General features: G+C 57.7%; 3 protein-coding genes across 3 annotated transcripts; all 3 read right to left on the bottom strand.

Moving 5' to 3' along the window:
- Positions 1-3,326: 3,326 nt before the first annotated feature.
- On the bottom strand, positions 3,327-4,547 carry RAB9B (RAB9B, member RAS oncogene family). Its single transcript, XM_066640253.1, has one exon. It carries the CDS (start codon positions 4,522-4,524, stop codon positions 3,919-3,921), a length of 606 nt encoding a protein of 201 aa, XP_066496350.1. The 5' UTR covers positions 4,525-4,547; the 3' UTR covers positions 3,327-3,918.
- An 8,189-nt stretch (positions 4,548-12,736) lies between these two features.
- On the bottom strand, positions 12,737-13,864 carry LOC136663257 (thymosin beta-15A homolog). Its single transcript, XM_066640256.1, has 2 exons — positions 13,706-13,864; positions 12,737-13,177 (listed from the first exon to the last, which is right to left on the bottom strand). The coding sequence occupies exons 1-2, from the start codon at positions 13,803-13,805 to the stop codon at positions 13,140-13,142; spliced, it is 138 nt and encodes a 45-aa protein (XP_066496353.1). The 5' UTR covers positions 13,806-13,864; the 3' UTR covers positions 12,737-13,139.
- A 2,577-nt stretch (positions 13,865-16,441) lies between these two features.
- Positions 16,442-17,305, bottom strand: SLC25A53 (solute carrier family 25 member 53). Its single transcript, XM_066640167.1, has one exon. The coding sequence runs from the start codon at positions 17,303-17,305 to the stop codon at positions 16,442-16,444; it is 864 nt and encodes a 287-aa protein (XP_066496264.1).
- Between the last annotated feature and the right edge of the window lie 1,818 nt (positions 17,306-19,123).

The following is a 19,123-nucleotide window of genomic DNA, read 5'->3' as shown; positions in this document are numbered from 1 at the left end:
GTGAGAAACACTGTCATTCTGACCCCCTCCCCACAGGTAGCCTATCACCACATGACTGCAGGGTCTGAAGGCCCTCTCTCCAAGGGAAAAGGTTTGACCTCCGTCTGTCCCAGTTCCTCTCCCAGCCCGCCTTGCAAGCCATACTTTGCACCCACACGCAGAGGCACACAAGTGGGTCTTCCTCCACAGCATATCAATGGAGGGCATTGTCCAGGGCTCTCCCACGCGCCACAACCATCTTTTGCAGCACTGAAAGGGCCCTGTGGGTGTTCGGCTCAGCCGAGAGTCAGCCATGAGCTCGTAAACAAGGCGAGCCCTCTTACGCCCCTCCTCCGAAGCAGGCTGCCTTCTTCCTCATTCAGTGGCAGTGCCAAGGGACTGTGTGGAGGGGGGAGAGCATTCCACAGCCAAGACTGGCTCCTGGACTTCAGCAGGAGAAGAGGCTGGTGTAGGCCTGAGGAGAAGGGAGAAGAGGGGCAAAATCCTCAGGGTCTCACACTCAAAACACACTGCACAGTACAAAACAAACTTACCACAAAATAAACGTGGGTATTTCAATCCATCTCAGCCTGTGCAGGGCCATGTTTCCACTACAGCTTTAGTCCACCTTCTAATGCAGTTCTATTCCTCCAACGCGTTCTGGAGACTGCAGTTTGTCAAGAGTGGCTCTAACAGCTTTCCAACTCCTTAACAACCGCAGTCCCCCCATATTGCACAGGAGGAACAGAAATGCACTGAAAGTGGATTAAAGCTGTAGTAGAAATGCAGTCTGGATCTTGTCCATAAGCACCATAAGCTGGCAGAGGGCGGAATGAGGCAGCGCGACAAGGCCCTTCAGCTCATATGCTTCAGGCCCCACCCCTGCTGAATCTGTCCTGGGAATGCGGGCTCCCGGCCCAGGGCAGCAAGAAGAACCCTGTTGCCAGGCGGGCAGCGGGGCCTGTGGGCTGCTGCTCAGCAGCTGGGGCACTGGAGCCTGCAGGGCGCTCCACAGGGCTCCTTCTCTCCAGCCTTTAGAAGGGCACTTGAGATGCCCCCCCACAGCCCATTACTAGCCGTGGCAGCCTTTGGACTTCCCAGTGGTGCAGTCTCCAGGGGCCCTGAAGCGTGTTCCCCACGGAGGCTTCCGCTGTCCCGCTGCATCGATTTTGCTGCTGGGGTTCTGGGACGGGAGTTGCAACCAGGCCGCTGACTAGCTCTGCACACAGCGTACAGGCAGCAGAAATTGGGACGTAGAAGACATCAGCAAAGCAGGGCTGGTCTCTGCTTAGAGAATAAGAACAGAAATGAGAAGCTCAGAGGGGAGTTCAGCATCTTTCTTTCACTGCCACCGCTTCCTTCCCCCTCTGCTCAAAGGAAAGAGTGGCAGTGACAGAAAGACGCTGAACTCCCCTCTCTGAGCTTCTCATTTCTGTCAAAAAACAAAACCCCAGAATCTCCCCCCCCCCAAAAAAAAATTATTTGGTTTTTTAAATATTGTTTAATGGGGGTGCCTGGGTAATGACCATGGCTGCATCTGCTGACTCCATTCCACCTCTATCACCCACCTACCACAGTTCCAAAGCTATTATAATTTATAATTATAATTTAGATCTTGAATAAAAACACATAATCCCATTTTCTGAACTTCTCACTTTGGAAAACTTTGGAAAAACACAGAAATCTGTGAAAAAATAAAACTGTTTTTTCCCACTTCCATCTGTAAGCAAAGGCAGACCAAGGCCGGAGATCTGGGAGGCAGGCATCACTTCTGGCGGCTCCCCCACCTGCTGGGTCTTACTGGGGAAGACAGCTGAGCTGGGCCTCCTGCCTTCCTTGCCACTCAAGCACCCCTCCCCTCAGCCACGCCTGCTCCAGCCCTGCATCACCTGTTGCTTTCCGTAGAAACAGAATACCACAGACAGACATCTGTCATCCTTGATCCACATTCACATTTTTATTGGCTTCGATAAATGCCAGTTTGCCTCTGCACCTCTGGCCCCTTTGGGTTGCAGGAACATTAGCAGCAAGGAGAGACTAGTGGGACAGGCAAGGCATGCAATGCTGCAGAGCACTGGAAGGCCAAAGCACATGCCAGAATTCTCCTGTGGGCACTGCTTGCACTTTGAAACCAGTTATTCAACCCATCTAGAGGGTTATTCTTTTGGAAAAGAAAGACTGCAAAGTCCCACAGGCCCAATAAAGCAGCAGCTTGCAGCAGACACATCAGCCTCTCATCACTCAACGGCGTCCCTGCTCCAGCCTGTACAAGAGATTCCTGTGCACAGTTCAGTTCACTGGTCAGCTTATGGACATTTCTCTACTGCTCTCAGACACACTCCAGACCAGTCCCGGCACCCAGGACCAGAGTAAAGGTTTTATGCAGCAGGAAATGACACAGGCCAGGTGAAGCGGGGGAGGGGGGGCTGCAGGTGTCCTGCATGCATAACATGAAAAACATGTGATGGTCCCTCTGGAAACCAGCTCTGTGGGCTTCCAACAGCAATGAGGGGAGGGGATTCCAAGCCATGGGCTTGCAAGGACAGACAGCTCATGACTGCCATGAACAAAGGAAATGGAGGAAGGGAGGAAGCAGACTTGCCCAGAACCAACACCCTGCTCTACCGCTTGCTACTGGTGCCTGTAACCAGCCTACCCCCCCCCCGCCCCCAACAGCTTTGCACTGGGAAACACAGAGCAACAATTGCTCTGAGTCCCTGCAGAGGGCACCCACTTACTGCTCCATATTCTTCTCACAGCCGGGGGCAGTTCGCTGTATAGGTTCTAGCTGCAGACAGCAAAAGAGGAGAGCCAGCCTGCAGGCTCCTGACAGCAGGAGCAGCTGCTACCTAGCGGGGGGGGGGGGCTAGAGCAAGGCCCACAGTGGGTGCAGGCTGAGTGCGGCCTTGGAGCAACACCCCACCCCTGGAGAGGCACAAGGAATAGACAGGCAAGAGCCCTAAGGCAGGAGGCACCTTCTGGGTCTGTGGGAAAAGGGAGCTAACCTGAGCACCTCTTCACCCAGCTGCCAGAGAGCAAAGCCGGCCAGTTTCTTGTACAGAAACCCTTGAGCTTAAGGCCACTCTCAACCCTCCCTGCTGGGTGGAAGGTATACAGTGGTGACTGCTGGGAACGCTCCACTCCTGCCACCACCTGGCCAAGAGGCAGCAGTGCAGGGCCGGCCTGGCCCCTCCCCTCCCCTCCCCACCTTTTTCCCTTTGGGGAAAAAAACAGGCAGTCTGGAAGCCACTCACCCCCCAGGACAAACAAACAAACAAACAAACAGGAAGCCACTCACCCCCCCCCAGGAGATGCCAAGCTACAAGCAGCTGCAGCCACAGCCCCCCCCAACACCTCAAAGGCCCACTCCTTCCAATCTCAGTTCTCTCCTTCCCTGGCCTCCAACTCTCCACATATCTCCCCCTTCGGATACTTGTTCCCATAAAGGCCCAGGAAATCTCCACGGAACATCAACATGGGCAGGGAGTCCAGCAAGAGAGAACAGCTGTGGGGGCAGTGAGGCTGGCGCAGCCCCATGCCTGGGAAAAACAGCATCTCTCCGTCCAGGGAAGAGCACCACCTGTGCGGCCCTCCCCCAGGGCAACCAAGTCACAGGCCTGGTGAAGCCCCTGTGCAGAGAACTTTGCAGCTCCCCCCCCCCACTGCTGGACCTAGCTCCCCCAGAATGCAGAGCAGGGCGCAGGGTGTCCCCCACTCACTCAGTCCCCTTTTTGCTCTCCTGTAGGGCTGGAGCACCCTGAAGACCAGAAAAGCACTGCAGGCTCTGAAGTGTCTGGTCTGGGGTGGCAAGTCAATGGCAAGCCTGCCCGCTCACAGGTGTCCACCTCAAGCTGCCCGGAGTGCCACAAGGGCAGTGCCCTGGGCCAGTCCCTCTCAAGCCCCCAAGAGCCTCCCGCCCCTGCTCTGGGGCAGCCACGCTCAGCAGCAGGAGGCCTCTGCCTTGGAGCTGGCCTGGAGGCTGATGGTGTGGCCGAGCACGCAGCGCTCCGGCTGCTCCTCCAGGGCCAGCGCCTGCCGCACGGCCTCCTCGAAGGCCAGGGCCACGTTGGTGTCGTCCTTGGCGCTGGTCTCCAGGTAGGGGTAGCCGCCATGCTGGGCGCACCAGGCCCGGGCCTCCTCGGAGGCCACCTGCCGCTCGGGCTTGTCCACCTTGTTGCCCAGCACCACGAAGGGGAAGCGCTGCGGGTCGCGCACGCCGGCGTAGCGGACGAACTCCCGCTGCCAGTGCGGCAGGCTCTCGAAGCTGCGCCGCTCGTCCACGCTGAAGGTCAGCAGGCAGCAGTCGGCGCCGCGGTAGAAGGGCGTGCGCAGGCTGCGGAAGCGCTCCTGCCCGGCCGTGTCCCAGACCTGCAGCGTGACCAGGCGCCCGTCCACCTCCAGCTCGCGCGTCAGGAACTCCACGCCGATGGTGTGGAAGGCCTGCGAGTCGAAGCGGTCCGTCACGAAGCGGCTCATCAGCGAGCTCTTGCCCACGCCGCCGTCGCCCAGCAGGATCGCCTTCAGCAGCAGCGCCTTCCCGCTCATGGCGCGCCTGCGCCGGGCCGCGCCGCCCCCCGGAGCCCCTGCGGCAGCGACGCCCCGGCGCGCCTTCTCAGCGGAGCATCGCGGCTGCCGGGGCCGGGCCGGGTCTCGCTGGCGCAGCCCGCCGGCCTCGGCGCTCCGGCTCTGCCGCGGGAGGAGCCGCGGGCCCGGCGCGCGTGCGCCCCTCGCAGGCGGAGAGCCAATGGGAAGGGGAGGGAGGCAGCGCCTGAGCGGTCCTCGAGGGCGCCGGGCGGGGCTTCTGCGGGAGCCTCTGCAGCGCCGCGCCTGGCGGAGCCCGGGAGTCCCGCCCGCGGCTCCCTTTGGCGCGCAGGCGGGGCTGCTGCCCGGGGAGAGGAGCAGCAGGAAGGCGGGGGAACCTCTCGGCCCCCCCTTGCACGGCCGAACTCCCGCAGTGCGCAGCAGCCCGAGGCGGCTGGACGGAGCGGCCGCGTGGCCTGCAGCAGATCCTGCTCCTTGAAGCAGCCCGGAGCTGCAGGCGCTTGGCTCCTGCCTGAGGGGCGGCGCCTGCCGTTCTTCCGCCCGGCGGGGGGGGGGGAGGCAGGTGGTGCGGGGAAGAATCGAAGCAGTGTTTGGCGAGCAGCACACGCCCGCAGAACAAACACCTTCCCTCCTGGCTGGCCCAGCACTGACCTCGCACCTGGCGCCGAGGCACGCCCGAGACAGGGCTCCTTCTGGCCCTCCTCCCCTGGCAGTCTGCAGGGCTGCGAGTGCCGCATGGCTGCTGCCGGCACTGATTGGCCAGGGTCTGTGCTGTCACTGGGACCAGTGATGCAACGGCTCTCTCCTCAGATCTGTGTCGTTTTCAAAATGCTTCGTGTGTTCAAACTGACTCTCCTCCGAAGACCTTAGGAGCAACATGCTCCCCTGCACAGTATGTGCTCAGCCCCCTTTCAACAAAAGATGGGGCTGATCACAAAGAAATCTAGCCCCCCCCCCCCCCCGCAACTGAGTGTCACACCAGCTTCTTGCTTTTGTGTTTTAGGTTTGTGAGTTGGCATTTCCACTGTACAAAGAACACCCTCCCAAGTGTTCCCTTGCTGCTGGATCAGGGCTGGTGCAAATACCCTCCTAAGGGGGACTTAGGAGGAAATCTGGAAATCCCCCAAGACTTTGTCTAAACCCTGGAAGTCCCACAGACAGATATACAACAGGACCCTCTTAGACCATAAGAACAGCCCCACTGGATCAGGCCAGAGGCCCATCTAGTCCAGCTTCCTGTATCTCACAGCGGCCCACCAAATGCCCCAGGGGGCACACCAGATGCAAGAGACCTCATTCTGGCTTCCTCCCTTGCAACTGGCATTCTGACATAGCCCATTTCTAAAATCAGGAGGTTGCACATTCACATCATGGCTTGTAACCCGTAATGGATTTTTCCTCCAGAAACTTGTCCAATCCCCTCTTAAAGGCATCCAGGCCAGACGCCATCACCACATCCTGTGGCAAGGAGTTCCACAGGCCAGCCAGTAAATATTTTCTTTTGTCTGTAACTCTCCCAACACTCAATTTTAGTGGATGTCCCCTGGTTCTGGTGTTATGTGAGAGTGTAAAGAGCATCTCTCTCTCCACTCTGTCTATCCCCTGCATAATTTTGTATGTCTCAATCATGTCCCCCCCCAGGCGCCTCTTTTCTAGGCTGAAGAGGCCCAAACGCCAAAGCCTTTCCTCATAAGGAAGGTGCCCCAGCCCAGTAATCATCCCAGTAATCATCTCTTTTGCACCTTTTCCATTTCCACTATGTCTTTTTTGAGATGCGGCGACCAGAACTGGACACAATACTCCAGGTGTGGCCTTACCATCGATTTGTACATTGTATTGGCAACCTTCAGTCTCGAAAGACTATGGTATCGCGCTCTGAAAGGTGGTTCTGGAACAGCGTCTAGTGTGGCTGAAAAGGCCAATCCGGGAGTGACAATCCCTTCCACACCAGGAGCAAGTGCAGTCTGTCCCTGGTCTGTCTCTCTGGCTATGGGCCTTCCTTCTTTGCCTCTTAGCCTCAGACTGTTGGCCAAGTGTCTCTTCAAACTGGGAAAGGCCATGCTGCAGAGCCTGCCTCCAAGCGGGCCGCTCAGAGGCCAGGGTTTCCCACTTGTTGAGGTCCATCCCTAAGGCCTTCAGATCCCTCTTGCAGATGTCCTTGTATCGCAGCTGTGGTCTACCTGTAGGGCGCTTTCCTTGCACGAGTTCTCCATAGAGGAGATCCTTTGGGATCCAGCCATCATCCATTCTCACGACATGACCAAGCCAACGCAGGCGTCTCTGTTTCAGCAGTGAATACATGCTAGGGATTCCAGCACGTTCCAGGACTGTGTTGTTTGGAATTTTGTCCTGCCAGGTGATGCCGAGGATGCGTCGGAGGCAGCGCATGTGGAAAGCGCTCAGTTTCCTCTCCTGTTGTGAGCGAAGAGTCCATGACTCGCTGCAGTACAGAAGTGTGGAATGTTCTTCGGTGACTACATTTCCTCTGGAATATACATTCCTCTGGAATGTCTACATTCCTCTGGAATGTCGACGCACGCAAAACAGCTGTCATCGACATGGAGCTGAGCAGACTGCAGATGGACATCGTCGCCCTTCAAGAGACTAGGCTGCCAGATTCCGGATCTGTCAAGGAGAGAAATTTCTCATTTTTCTGGCAGGGAAAACCACCAAACGAAACCAGGGAACATGGCGTTGGCTTTGCGGTCAGAAATACCCTGCTGAAATCCATCATCCCACCTACTGTGGGAAGTGAAAGAATTTTGTCCCTGCAGCTCCAGTCATCAGCAGGACCTGTCACTCTCATCAGTGCTTATGCACCGACTCTGTCGTCTCCAGCAGAAGCCAAAGACAAATTCTATGATGACCTGGCCACCACTGTCAAGAAAATCCCTGTAAAAGAGCCATTGTTCATCCTCGGCGATTTCAGTGCTAGAGTTGGTGCTGATAACAGTTCATGGCCCACTTGCTTAGGTCAGTTTGGCACTGGGAGGATGAACGAAAATGGCCAACGCCTGCTAGAGTTTTGCTGTCATCACGGTCTCTGTGTCAGCAACATGTTCTTCAACACAAAGTCTCTTGGAGACATCCAAGATCAAAGCACTGGCACCAGCTCGACCTGATCCTCACCAGACGCTCCAGCCTTCCCAGCATCAAGATCACACGCAGTTATCATGGTGCTGCCTGCGACACTGACCACTCCCTGGTGTGCAGCAGAGTGAAACTGCAAAGAAAGCGACTGTATCACACGAAAAAGGAAGGAAGACCTCGCATTGATACCAGCAAGACCCGGGATCAGAGAAAAGTGGAGGAATTTGCACAAGCGCTTGAGGAATCTCTTCCAGGCCCGGCCGACGCAAACGCATCCAACAGATGGGAACATTTCAAGAATACCGTTTACAACACCGCCTTGTCCATATTCGGCAAGAAGACCAACAAGGCGGCAGACTGGTTTGAAGCCCACTCTGAGGAGTTGACACCAGTCATTGAGGAAAAGAGGAGAGCTCAAGCAGCATACAAGGCCTGTCCCAGTGAGCGCAACCTGCAGGTCCTCCGAACTGCTCGCAGCAAAGTCCAACAGACTGCCAGGAGATGTGCTAACGACTACTGGCTCCAGCTCTGTTCTGAGATACAGATAGCAGCTGACACGGGCAACATCAAGGGGATGTATGACGGTATCAAGCAGGCCCTAGGTCCAACACAGAGGAAAATTGTCCCTCTGAAGTCTGCCACAGGCGAGGTCATCCAGGATCGGGCGCAGCAGATGGAACGCTGGGTGCAGTACTACTCTGAGCTATATTCCAGAGGAAATGTAGTTACCGATTTGTACAACGGCATTATAATATTAGCCGTTTTGTTCTCAATACCTTTTCTAATGATCCCAAGCATAGAATTGGCCTTCTTCACTGCCACCGCACATTGAGTCGACACTTTCATCGACCTGTCCGAAACCACTCCAAGATCTCTCTCCTGATCTGTCACAGACAACACATCAGCCTGTTTGTAAAGTTTTGATGTTTTGCCCCAATGTGCATGACTTTACACTTACTGACATTGAAGCACATCTGCCATTTTGCTGCCCATTCTGCCAGTCTGGAGAGATCCTTCTGGAGCTCCTCACAATCACGTCTGGTCTTCACCACACGGAAAAGTTGGTGTCATCTGCAAACTTAGCCACCTCACTGCTCACCCCTGTCTCCAGGTCATTTATGAAGAGGTTGAAAAGCACCAGTCCCAGGACGGATCCTTGGGGCACACCACTTTTCACTTCTCTCCATTGTGAAAATTGCCCATTGACACCCACTCTCTGTTTCCTGGCCTTCAACCAGTTGTCAATCCAGCTGTCCTCTAATTCCCTGACTGTGGAGTTTTTTCAGCAGCCTTTGGTGAGGGACTGTGTTGAATGCCTTCTGAAAGTCCAGATATATAATGTCTACGGGTTCTCCTGTATCCACATGCCTCTTCTGAAAGAAACCCTCTACAGATCCCATGGACTGCCAGGGTGCCTCTCACCCCTGCCTAAGCCCAGCTGCTTCATCCCACCCCCCTTCCTAGCAGAAGTACACTCCCCAGAGGAGCCTTGGACAAAGAATGCATCCTTGTTGCAGGTCTCCATTTGTCATTGAAGGATCCTGGAATCCCCAGAATGCACAAAATGGGAACAGTTGCTGAGATAAAGCTGAGTTGACACACCCCAGCAGCAAGGTGGATAAGCTTCAGTTTGCACACACACACACCCCACACCTGGTATAAGGATAGAGGCGGGGGGGGGGGAAGCAAGAGAGAGCCTTCAGAGGTGGAGAATGGCCCGGTCCAAATGGTGGTGGAGAAACCACTGAAAAGGGTGGTCTGTCCAGCTTGTCCCCTGGCACCCTGGTATGTTCAGCTCAAGGGCTGAGAGAGGCCTGGCTGATTTCCAAGGGGGGCCCTTATGGGTCAGCATGTTCCTGGGCTTGGAGTGTATCATTCATCGCTGGTGGACTGTGCTGGGGGGTGTGTGTGTCACATTTGTAGTCAGGGCTTTTTCACTTGTAGCACCAATCCTCTGAGTTATCTGCCCCAGAAAGCCCATCTGGCTCCATCATTCAGTGTGCTCTACCACCACTTGGTCAATACATGGCTTTTCCAAGGAGCTTATGTGGAACAAGGAGCACACAGAGGTCTTCCTTTTGAGGGGCGCCATAGAGCAGAGCAGGGCAGAGCTTCCCCACCCCCATCCTGATGCTTTCAGGAGATCCCAGCAGGTCCTGTTGCTGGCAGCATCTCCTGGTGGGGGTGGGAAGTCCGCCCCCACCTCAGGCCCCGGGAGAGACCCTGCTGAGCTGGGGAGACTGGGGGGCTTGGCTGCCTGGCCCAAGGCTGCTTTCTGGCTGCACCCTCTCCCTTGCCCTGCTACTGCTGCTCTGCTTCCCATTCATGTCTTGACTTTCTTCAGCCTTTTCAGCAACTTCAACGTCTGGTGGTGTCATTTGTGGCAGCCTAATTCCTGGCGCAGGGGACAGCTTGGCCTTCCCTGCCTCCCTGCTCAAATACATTTCATTGTTGGCTCAGCAGCACCGCCCTGTTTCAGTCCAATGAGCACAAGAAACACTGACTGCTTGGGGGAAACTCCAGATAAGTGCCAGAAGCCTGTTAGCTGCACCTCGCCCGAGCTGAGCCGTGTGGGGCACAGGCTTCCTTCTCCTCTGCCATGCCAGCTGCATGGTTTGGGCCTCACTTCTGCTCTCACAGGTGCTCAAAGACAGTTACAAGCAGGTAACAAGAAAAGCAGCATTAAGCCCATTTAAACCCCATTTGCAAAAGCACCAAGACAGAAATGGCAGGGCAGCACTATGCTTAATATTAGTATTAAAATATTTGTTACTGCTTTTCAACCAGAAATACTGCACAAAAGTTTACATGCCAAACACACAGTCGAGCAAATGCACAAGGTACTCCTAGGCACATTTGGGCAGAAGGTCAGTCCCACTGGCACCAGTGATTTTACTCTCAGGCAAGGGTGCCTCGGAGCTGCACCTGCACAGCCTCCTCTTCAAAAGGTCCGTTAAAGCCAGTGCACTGCCCCCAGCTCCCCGCACAGCATGAGCAGTCTCCCAAGGGTGGACCTGGGGCTTGGGAGGCTACTTGCTTGATGCTCAGCAGCCAGGATGCGCCAGGCTGCCTTGGCTGTGTCAGCCACCCACTCCCTCAGCCTTTGCTCACAGGTTAGGAGAGCAGAGCAACAGGTGAAGCAACACAGCAACTTCAAGTGTGTAGCTTGAAGTATGTGCTGAGCAGGTGCCCCTGTTTAGCAACCACTGCCCACCCTGCTCTTTTGCAACCTCTTATCTGCAAGCTGGGGGTGATGATTCTGGCCTGCCTAACAGATCGTTGTAAGAACGACTGAGTAGATCTATGAGGGAGCTTGGAGGAGCCCAGAGGACGTGCTCTGCCTGACAGGGTCCATCCTGGGGCCCCAGTTTTCCTTCCTTCTGCACAAGAGGTGACAGCAGCTACGCTGGTGTGCACCAGGTGGGCACATCCAGTCAGTAGCACTGATCATGTGCAAGAGAAAGGTGGCAGGCTGGCTGGGGCATAGGGTTAGAGCGCCCCCCCCCAGGTTCCCCATGGCTGTGGGGAGCAGCATTCCCCAGCCTCTGCGCTCTGGCTGTCTTGCATCATCCTTCCAGTTCAAACAGGCCTTGAGGAATCCAGCAACTCCCTTCCCAACAAGAGTTCACCTTTGGGCTGCCTTGTTTCCGCACCCACACAAGAGGCACCAATTTTCCAAGCCTTCGGAAATGGAACCTGCGGCAGCCTGCCCAGAGCCTGGGGCAGGCCAAGCGTCACATCATGCTTGCTGTGCTGCCAGTGTGGTAGTGGGGGGGCCACCGGAAGATCTGCAGCCACGCAGCTGCTGGGCCTGGTGGCTCATACACTTAGTCAGTGGTCCGGGGCTCTTCAGGCCTGCCTGTGTGTAGGCAGGACAGGCAAGACACTGAGGCTGACTTCTGGTAAGGCACGGGGGCCAAACCTGTCCACCTGCTGCGTAGGGCGATGCCAGGCTCACCTTGCCTGTGGCTGCTGGGCTGTCGTGTCACTGTTTGCCTGCTGAACTATGGACACTGGTCCCTTGTTCTTCCTCCAGAACACAGAAGCAGCTCCTCTGCCCACCTCTGGCATGCATGCCTACTTTCAGGGGACCCTGACTGTGGAAAGGGCTTCTCCTGCTGAGGTGCTCTCTCAGGCAGTGGTGGGCACAGCTGTTACAACAGGAAGGTAACATACTTGCACAGTACAGGCCAAGGGGAAGTCACGGCCCGCAGCAGTTGTTGCTCCTCCACTTGCTTCCCCTTTCGTGCATTTTTAGGTGCCTGTGGAGAACCACCACCATTGGCAAAGCAGGTTTGTGCATCAGACAGCACAACTGTCATTAGTGACAGCAGCGACAGGAAGGGGGCTGGGCTGCTCACCAGACAGCCTTGGCCAAGCACTGTTGCTACTCCTCCCCACACCTACGGACTTGCAAACTGCTGTATGGACAAGCTGCTGATCTGTGCACGTCCCACACAGGTCCTGGGCACCTCTCCCAAGGAGCAGTGGCCACTTCTGCTAGCTGGAACGGACCGGAGGAAGAAAGGGAAGCAGAGCGGGAGGGGCTCTCAAAGCCATTGCGGGGACAAGTCACACACAGGAGACCACCCCGGCTAGGATGAAGGAGTGCAGTGGCCCACAGAAGGAAGCTGCTGCTGACATGCACAGCAGCATCCCAGCACATGGCAGAAGGATCATCAACTGATGATCCAGTATTCTTGCTTTTGTGTAAGGAGGGAGGAGAAATGCATTAAATGAACAGGCAACGAGAGCTCTCAGGCAAGATCATCTTCTTGTTCAAGTTGGGAACACGCCCAGGCTTTTCCAGCTTACGTCACATTACTCTCTTCAGAGGTCCAGCACTTACCCCCGTTGCACTGCAAAGTTATCATCCCACCCACAAAAGAGAGGCTGAAGCCTGCCCCACAACTGCCAGACCCCAAGCACCAGCAAACACTTGGGGCCTGCTGCAAGATGACACACAGTATAACTTCCACACCCCCATCCCACAGCACCAGCCTCACTTGCTAAGGACAGGCACACAACTAGTCCCTTCCCGCTCTGCATTCAGACGAATCCAGACAAGATGGCTGCAGGCTCAGGCCTCTTGCAGCAGCACTTTCACAGACAGGCCAGACCAAGAAGTGGTTCACAAGCTTTATTTAGACAGATTTTTCTCTGTTCCAGCTCAGGAAGTCAAAATCAAGGACAGCTGCAGAAATAGTTAAGGGAGCAAATGCACCAGCAGGAGCCCATTTGGCACAAGGGGAAAGGAGGGAGACGCCCTGCTGGGCCCCATCTGGGCTCTTGCTCGCTTCACCCCTGGCCTCCACCATCATGTTGGGCAGCAGCACTCAACACCAGACAGGGCTGAGCGAAGGAGGGGGCTGTTCTCAAGGGGCACTGGGGGACCACAAGCACGTGAGCGGGGGGGGGGCCTCCGAGGGCAGTTGCAGCATCTCTCATTACACAACAGACATTGTAAAAAAGTTAAATTCCAAAATGAAGGCGAGAAAGGCCAGGATGTTCCAGACAGACGGACACCTCTATGACGGCTTGCTGCACTCCTTCTCCTGTTCGATGGCTGGAAAAGAAAGGGGACTGGCTGAGAACCAGCAGTGGCAGGCTCCAGAGAGTGCTACTAGCCTGCCAGAAGGAGGCCAGGGGACTGCTCCTGCCACCTCCTGGAGGCCCCTTTATCAGGGCCCAACAGGCCAGGCAGCCTGTGAGGGCTCCTCCACAGCCTCAACCGGGGAAGATCACGGCTACCACCTGAAACTCCTGCTGAATCAGAACTGAACCAGAACAAGAAGGGCGCAAGAAAGCCTGGCTGTACAACCACATCTTCTGCCTGCGAAGCAGCTTTCTTGCAGCACCCTGGCTGGTTCCCCTTTCTCCACTGTGGGAGAGCACCTGGCTGGGATCTGGGCCAGAACGGGCAGCATGAAGCAACACCAGCCCCAAACCAGGGCGAGTGGCCAACAGCCCTCTCCCTGAGCACACTTCCTGCCCGCGCACAATCCCCAAGCGGTCAGGAGCCAGAGAACAGGGCGCGCCAGAAATGCTGCGCACAGCCAGAGGGCCCCGCCCCCAAAGTCCTGCTCGCACTCACTCTCCTTGGAGGGCAGCGTGTTCTTCTCTTCCGTGTTGGTCTTCTTCAGCTTCTTCTTATCGAACTTCTCCACTTCGGAGAGATCCGGCTTGTCGCACATCTCGGCCACGGGAAGACTGGGCGCCACGAAGACTGCGGGGAGGCACCGGGCCGGGCGTTAGCGGGGCACTGCCCACCCAGGTGCCCCGCTCAGGCAGAGAAAGCCCCCCCGGACGCGGCCCCCACGCGCCTCCCGAGCACTCTGGCGCACTCTCTGCCGCCCCCCGTCAGGCCGGCCAGCCCGGTCTCCGACGACCCATCCGTCGGGGCGCTGCCCGTCCCGGCCAGCCGCGCGCCTTCCCTCCAGCGGCGCCACGCCCTTCCCGCGGCAGAGGCGTGGAGGGAGGCCCGCCGAGGACAAAGGGGGCCCGCGGGCTGCTCCTCCGCAGCCGAGAAGCGGACAAGCCCGTGCCGGGACGCGGCCCCAGGCCAGGGCGCGCACGCCGGCCCGGCCCGGCCCACCAAAGCACGAGGCGCGCCGCCCCACGCAGTAGCCGCACTCACACCTGCCTGCACAACTCGACGGCTCGCTGGCTGCGCGCGTTCTCCAGGACGGCGCTCCGAGGCGTCCTCTTATAGCCTGCCGTCTGCCGCGCGGCACGCCGGGAAGTGTAGTCCGCCTGTAGCTCCGGGCTGCGGGCGTCGCGTCAGAGGAAACTACGCGCCCCGACAGACTGCGGCTGCTGGACGGGGCGCGGCGCTCGCTGCTTTCCGACGGGGTCCGTGCGCGGCGCCGGACCGAGGCGAGGAGGCGCAGTGGCGCCTGCTCTCGAGGATAGGCGGGCGGGCGGGCCGCAGGGCGTCTGCAGAGCCACTCCCCGGAGGCGGCGCGGGAGGGCCGCAGAGGGCGCCAGGACTGCTCGTGGCGAGCGGGCTCTGCTCGCGTCCCGGCGTCGGCCGCGCCCCCTCCGCCCGCACCGCTGTCCAGCACAGTCGCTCACGAAGCAGCGCCGCCCCGCAAGAAGAGCCCTGCTGGGACGGCTGCTCGCCCTTGCCCGCCCCCCTCGGAAGGCGCTCTCCGCCTGGTGCGCAGGGCACGAGGGGTTCTGGCTGCCCGAAGGAAGCCCCAGTCGCGGACGGGCTTCTTCCTTCGTTCAGCCAGTCCAGTTGCTCCTACCGCCACCGTTCGTGGCGCAATGGCGGCAGCAGACCTTCAGACGGCTGCAGCCAGCACTCAGCCCACAGAGGCAGCCGCCTCACATGAGTGGGGCGGGGCCCCCATCCGCCCCTCACTGAGCTGGAAAAGGAGGGGGGAGCATCGCCACTGCTCTCCCCCTCCTCCACACTTCCTCTTCAGCTCTGCCCCCTTCTTTTGCAGTCCAGGGAGTGGAAGGGGCAGAAGCTGCCAGACCACCAGGTGTGTGTATGTGGGAGGGGCTGACAGCATTTGGCAGGCTGCCTCACAGCCCAATCCTATGCATGTCTACTGTGATGTCCCATTATAGTCAATGGGGCTTACTTAATAATAATAATAATAATAATAATAATACAGGTATTTATATACCGCCTTTCTTGGTCTTTATTCAAGACTTTATTCAAGGCGCTTTACATAGGCAGGCTTATTTAAATCCCCGTAGGGATTTTTACAATTGAAAGAAGGTTCTTTCTTTCAAGAACCACAGCATTCAGGTGTTTCTTTCTGATCTGGTTTCACATTCTGGCCTCCATCCGCCCACGCTCGTAGCAGATGGAATAGCTCAGCTTCAGCTTGTCAGCTGCTTCAAGGTCGCACCGTGCCTGTGAACTGGCGACCTTGTGGATGTTATCTTCAGGCAAATGGAGTCTCTACCCTCTAGACCAGACCTCCTGCCCTTACTTACTTCCAGGTAAGTGTGGATAGGATTGGGCTATCAGGCACCAGCAGTTCTTGGGCCAGCTCTGCCCTACTAATTTAGGGCCCAATCCTATGCCTGTCTACTCAGAAGTCCCATTGTAGTCAATGGAAGCTTACTCACAGGAAAGTGTGGATAGGATTGCAACCTCAAGCTGCTATTGATCACTGAATCCAGCCCACCCACCTTTTGGGATCATGACTTGACACTGAGAGAGGTTTCCATGCAGCTGGCGTGGGTTATGCATCCCCAGGTTGGTGGACAGGAGAGTGCATTGGACTTACAGGGGAGGCACATCAGTTGTGAAGAAACAGACAATCCCCCAGGCCGGAAGGAGAGGGGACAGAAACCTCACTGCCTGCCCTCTGCTCAGGTCTACCTCCCCCCCCCCATTTAGGTCTTCCAGGCAACTTGCAACAATGCCTGGGAGCTGGGAATGGTCTTTGTGGCATCCCAAGCCTCTTGCTGGCTCCCCTTCTGGAAGCTCCCTCCCCCATTCCTTCCTTGATAGTTTGTCTTAGGCCTGCAGCCAGAGACACCCTTGGAGAGGGTGGCCAACCTGGGTGTGGTTGCCTCTGTGGTTTTCTGAGCAGTCGAGCGTTTTGGAGAGGCACTTATCACACCCTGTTCTTTGGGATGCTGGCTCTAATAAATTGTTTGTGAAAAAGATTCTGCTACTTAAGTGCATTTCTCCCTCCTGTGCCCCAATTTTGTTTATATTTGACTGTGGCTCCAGCAGGAAGGAAGCCCCCCTTTTAGGTGGCAAGCGTTCACCTCCAGCCCAGACTGCAAGTAGCTCCACTTCCCCACGCCCAGACTTGTGGTTCCAGCCAGCAGGCCTTGAGATGGGGGGGGGATGTGTCTTCTAGCCCCTGCCCTCTTGCAGGAAGTCGTATATGGCTGTGGTGAGGCCCCACGTGAGACATGACCTGAGGATGAGGAGGGACCCTCCCCTGTAGAGGCGTGTCACTTTCTTGCCATGGCTCCCCCAGACAGCCGCCACTGAGGCCTGCAAGCCAAGGGTTTCCTGTTTCCCAACCTGCGCTTGTACATTGGCAATGAGGACACTGAGGGGATAGAGCAGCAGAGAGATGAGAGTGCCGCTCATACTGCCCGCCAGCAAGGCCTGGAGCCAGTGGGACAGGCCTCCCTGGGAGAGGCAGGCACAAAGGGGGTCCTTAACAGAGAAGTAGAGGGCGCTCCCCAGGCCATTGCGGACCAGGACAAGGCCCAGGCCGCGGTAGTAGCCCAGCGTGAGTTTTGCCATTGCAGCATATGAATTGAACTCCCGCAGAATGCCTGGAGTGGTAGGAAACCTCTGGACCTTCCGGCCGTCCTGGAGAATGTTCTGAACTCTTTCAAAGGGGCTGAGGACAAAGGCTTCAAGAAAGCCAGAGAGGAGTCCTGCTGTGGCTTGGTTCCCCACGGAGTAAGGCCCAGAGGCCTGGTCTGTCAGGAGGCAAAGGAAGCTGTCATAGGAGCCAAACATCACAGTTCCCTGCAGTGTCCTGGACAGCAGTGGTGGGAAGATGCCACGGTAGAAGCGGCGAAGTCCCTCTTGGCTGAGCTGGCGCAGGGCCTCCCCAATGGAAGAGCCATGCAGCTGCTGGCGGAAGACCGTCTTGTAGATGGGGAAGGTAACTAGTGTGGAGAGGAAGCTGGATGTGGCCCCCACACTGTAGCTCCTGGAGTTCCATCGCCTCATGCAGTTCTCCTTGTCCTCCATCATTGTTGCGGAGCTCTGGGGACAATCCCTTCCAAAGGCGCCTGGACCACTAGACTTGGGGGCACACAGAAAACCTGTCACGAGCCTGGGCAGTCCGTGCAGCAGGGGGCAGAAGGGTGTGCTGCTCTCAGTCAGCGCAATGCAGGAGTTGCACTTTCTGGGCGCCTGACCATCTGGTGGAAAAGGAAACAGATAACTCTGGGCACTTTGGATGCTCTTAAGCAGGGGTCTCCAACCCCCGGTCTGGGGGCCAGATGCGGCCCGCAGCCAACCTCTTGCCCCCTGAAAGCCTCTGGCCCACTCAACTGAACATGACCAGAACTCTGCTCTGGTTGTGTTCTGAGGGTGATGTTCTGAGGAGGGTGTTCTGAGGGCCAGAGAGGTTGAATGAATGAGCCCATTCATTCATTTATTCACTCATCTAAGTTCCACCTCTAATTTATTTATTAATTTTTTTTTTCCAGCCCTCAACACCACGCCAGATATTTGATGTGGCCCTCTGGCCCAAAAGTTTGGAGACCCTGCTCTTAAGGAAGGAGCGGCAGCATTTCCTGTGCCGCTGAAGGGGGCATCGCTGCAAGCACAGAAAGGGCCGAGCCTTGCTGCCTGAAGCAGGAGCTGTTTACTTGCAGGGAGGTTGGCAAAAGGGAGGGCGCAGGGGCCCCCTCCAGCTGCTGCCTCGTGGTGGAGCAGACCCAAGAGGCTTGAGCTCATGGGGGGGCAGGGCTTTGGACCACAAAGGAGGCAATCGGCAGCCTTCCCGGCAAACCGACCTGCATATGGGGGGGGGGGGGGCGTCGGGTCTCTCAACACCCCGTCGGCCAAAAAGCAAGAGGGCAGAGCGGGCGCCTGACCTCTGCAAGCTTGGGGGGCAGGGGGCGGGAAGGCCTCTCCACAGTCACCCCCGTCTCAGCCCCACCTCCCGACAGATCAGAGCAGCAGCTGCCGGGCTCGGCTCCGCATCTCCTGCGCCAGGACGAGGGGGGTGCCGCCCCCCGGGGAGGACGCGCCGTGGCGGGCGGCTTCCCTACGGCACGAGGAGGAAAGGGGCGCGCGGCACGGGGGGGGGTCGTTACCTCTTCGTCCCCGTCCCGCAGCCAACGACGCCTGGCTCCGCGGAGCGCCGTCGCCTCCCGCCGATGCCCAGGATGCTCCCGCTGCCTGTGCCGGTCGCAGGCCCCGCCCCGCTCGAGGCCCAGGGAGACGCCTCTGCACGCGGCTGCCGCCCCAGCTGCGCTGGGAGTGTTCCTGCCCGGCCGGCCGCTCTGCCGCTCCGTTGCACGGGAGTCCGGCCCGCCCCGCCGCTCCACGCAGGCGGCTGTGCGCCCGGTCCTCCCCGCTGCCGCAGCTTAGACAGCCCCGCCCTGAACAGGCGCCGACATCACCGGCTGCGAGCCAGGCTGCAGCCCAGCCAGACCACGCGCGCACCCGTTTCTCATAAGGGGGGGCAAGCAGTAAGCTGCAGGTTCGCGCAGTGGCCCCCACTGGTGCACTGTTCAGGCTGCACATCCAAAAGGCCGCAGCGGCTGCAGCAGCAAAGCCTTTGAGGAGGCTGGAGCACCCCCATGCACACACAGGCCCAGCTGTGACTTGGGAAGCACCGTGTATAATCAGGGTCACCACATGGATTGCTTGCAGGGCCAGGCCCCGGTGGACAGAAGCCCCAGCCCAATCCCCTCCATGGCTGGGGGCTCTGCCCAGCACCTCACTCGGGCAGCCACTCCTCCCATGCTCAGTGCATCCCAGGAAAGACAGTGGGCCATTTACCTCCCAGGAAACTGTCCCATCAAGAATCTTTGCAGCAGTAGCACCACCTCACAC

This window comes from Tiliqua scincoides, chromosome 12 (assembly GCF_035046505.1).
Source record: "Tiliqua scincoides isolate rTilSci1 chromosome 12, rTilSci1.hap2, whole genome shotgun sequence".
Classification (NCBI taxonomy): Eukaryota; Metazoa; Chordata; class Lepidosauria; order Squamata; family Scincidae; genus Tiliqua; species Tiliqua scincoides.
This window is presented reverse-complemented; position numbering and strand designations above follow the sequence as displayed.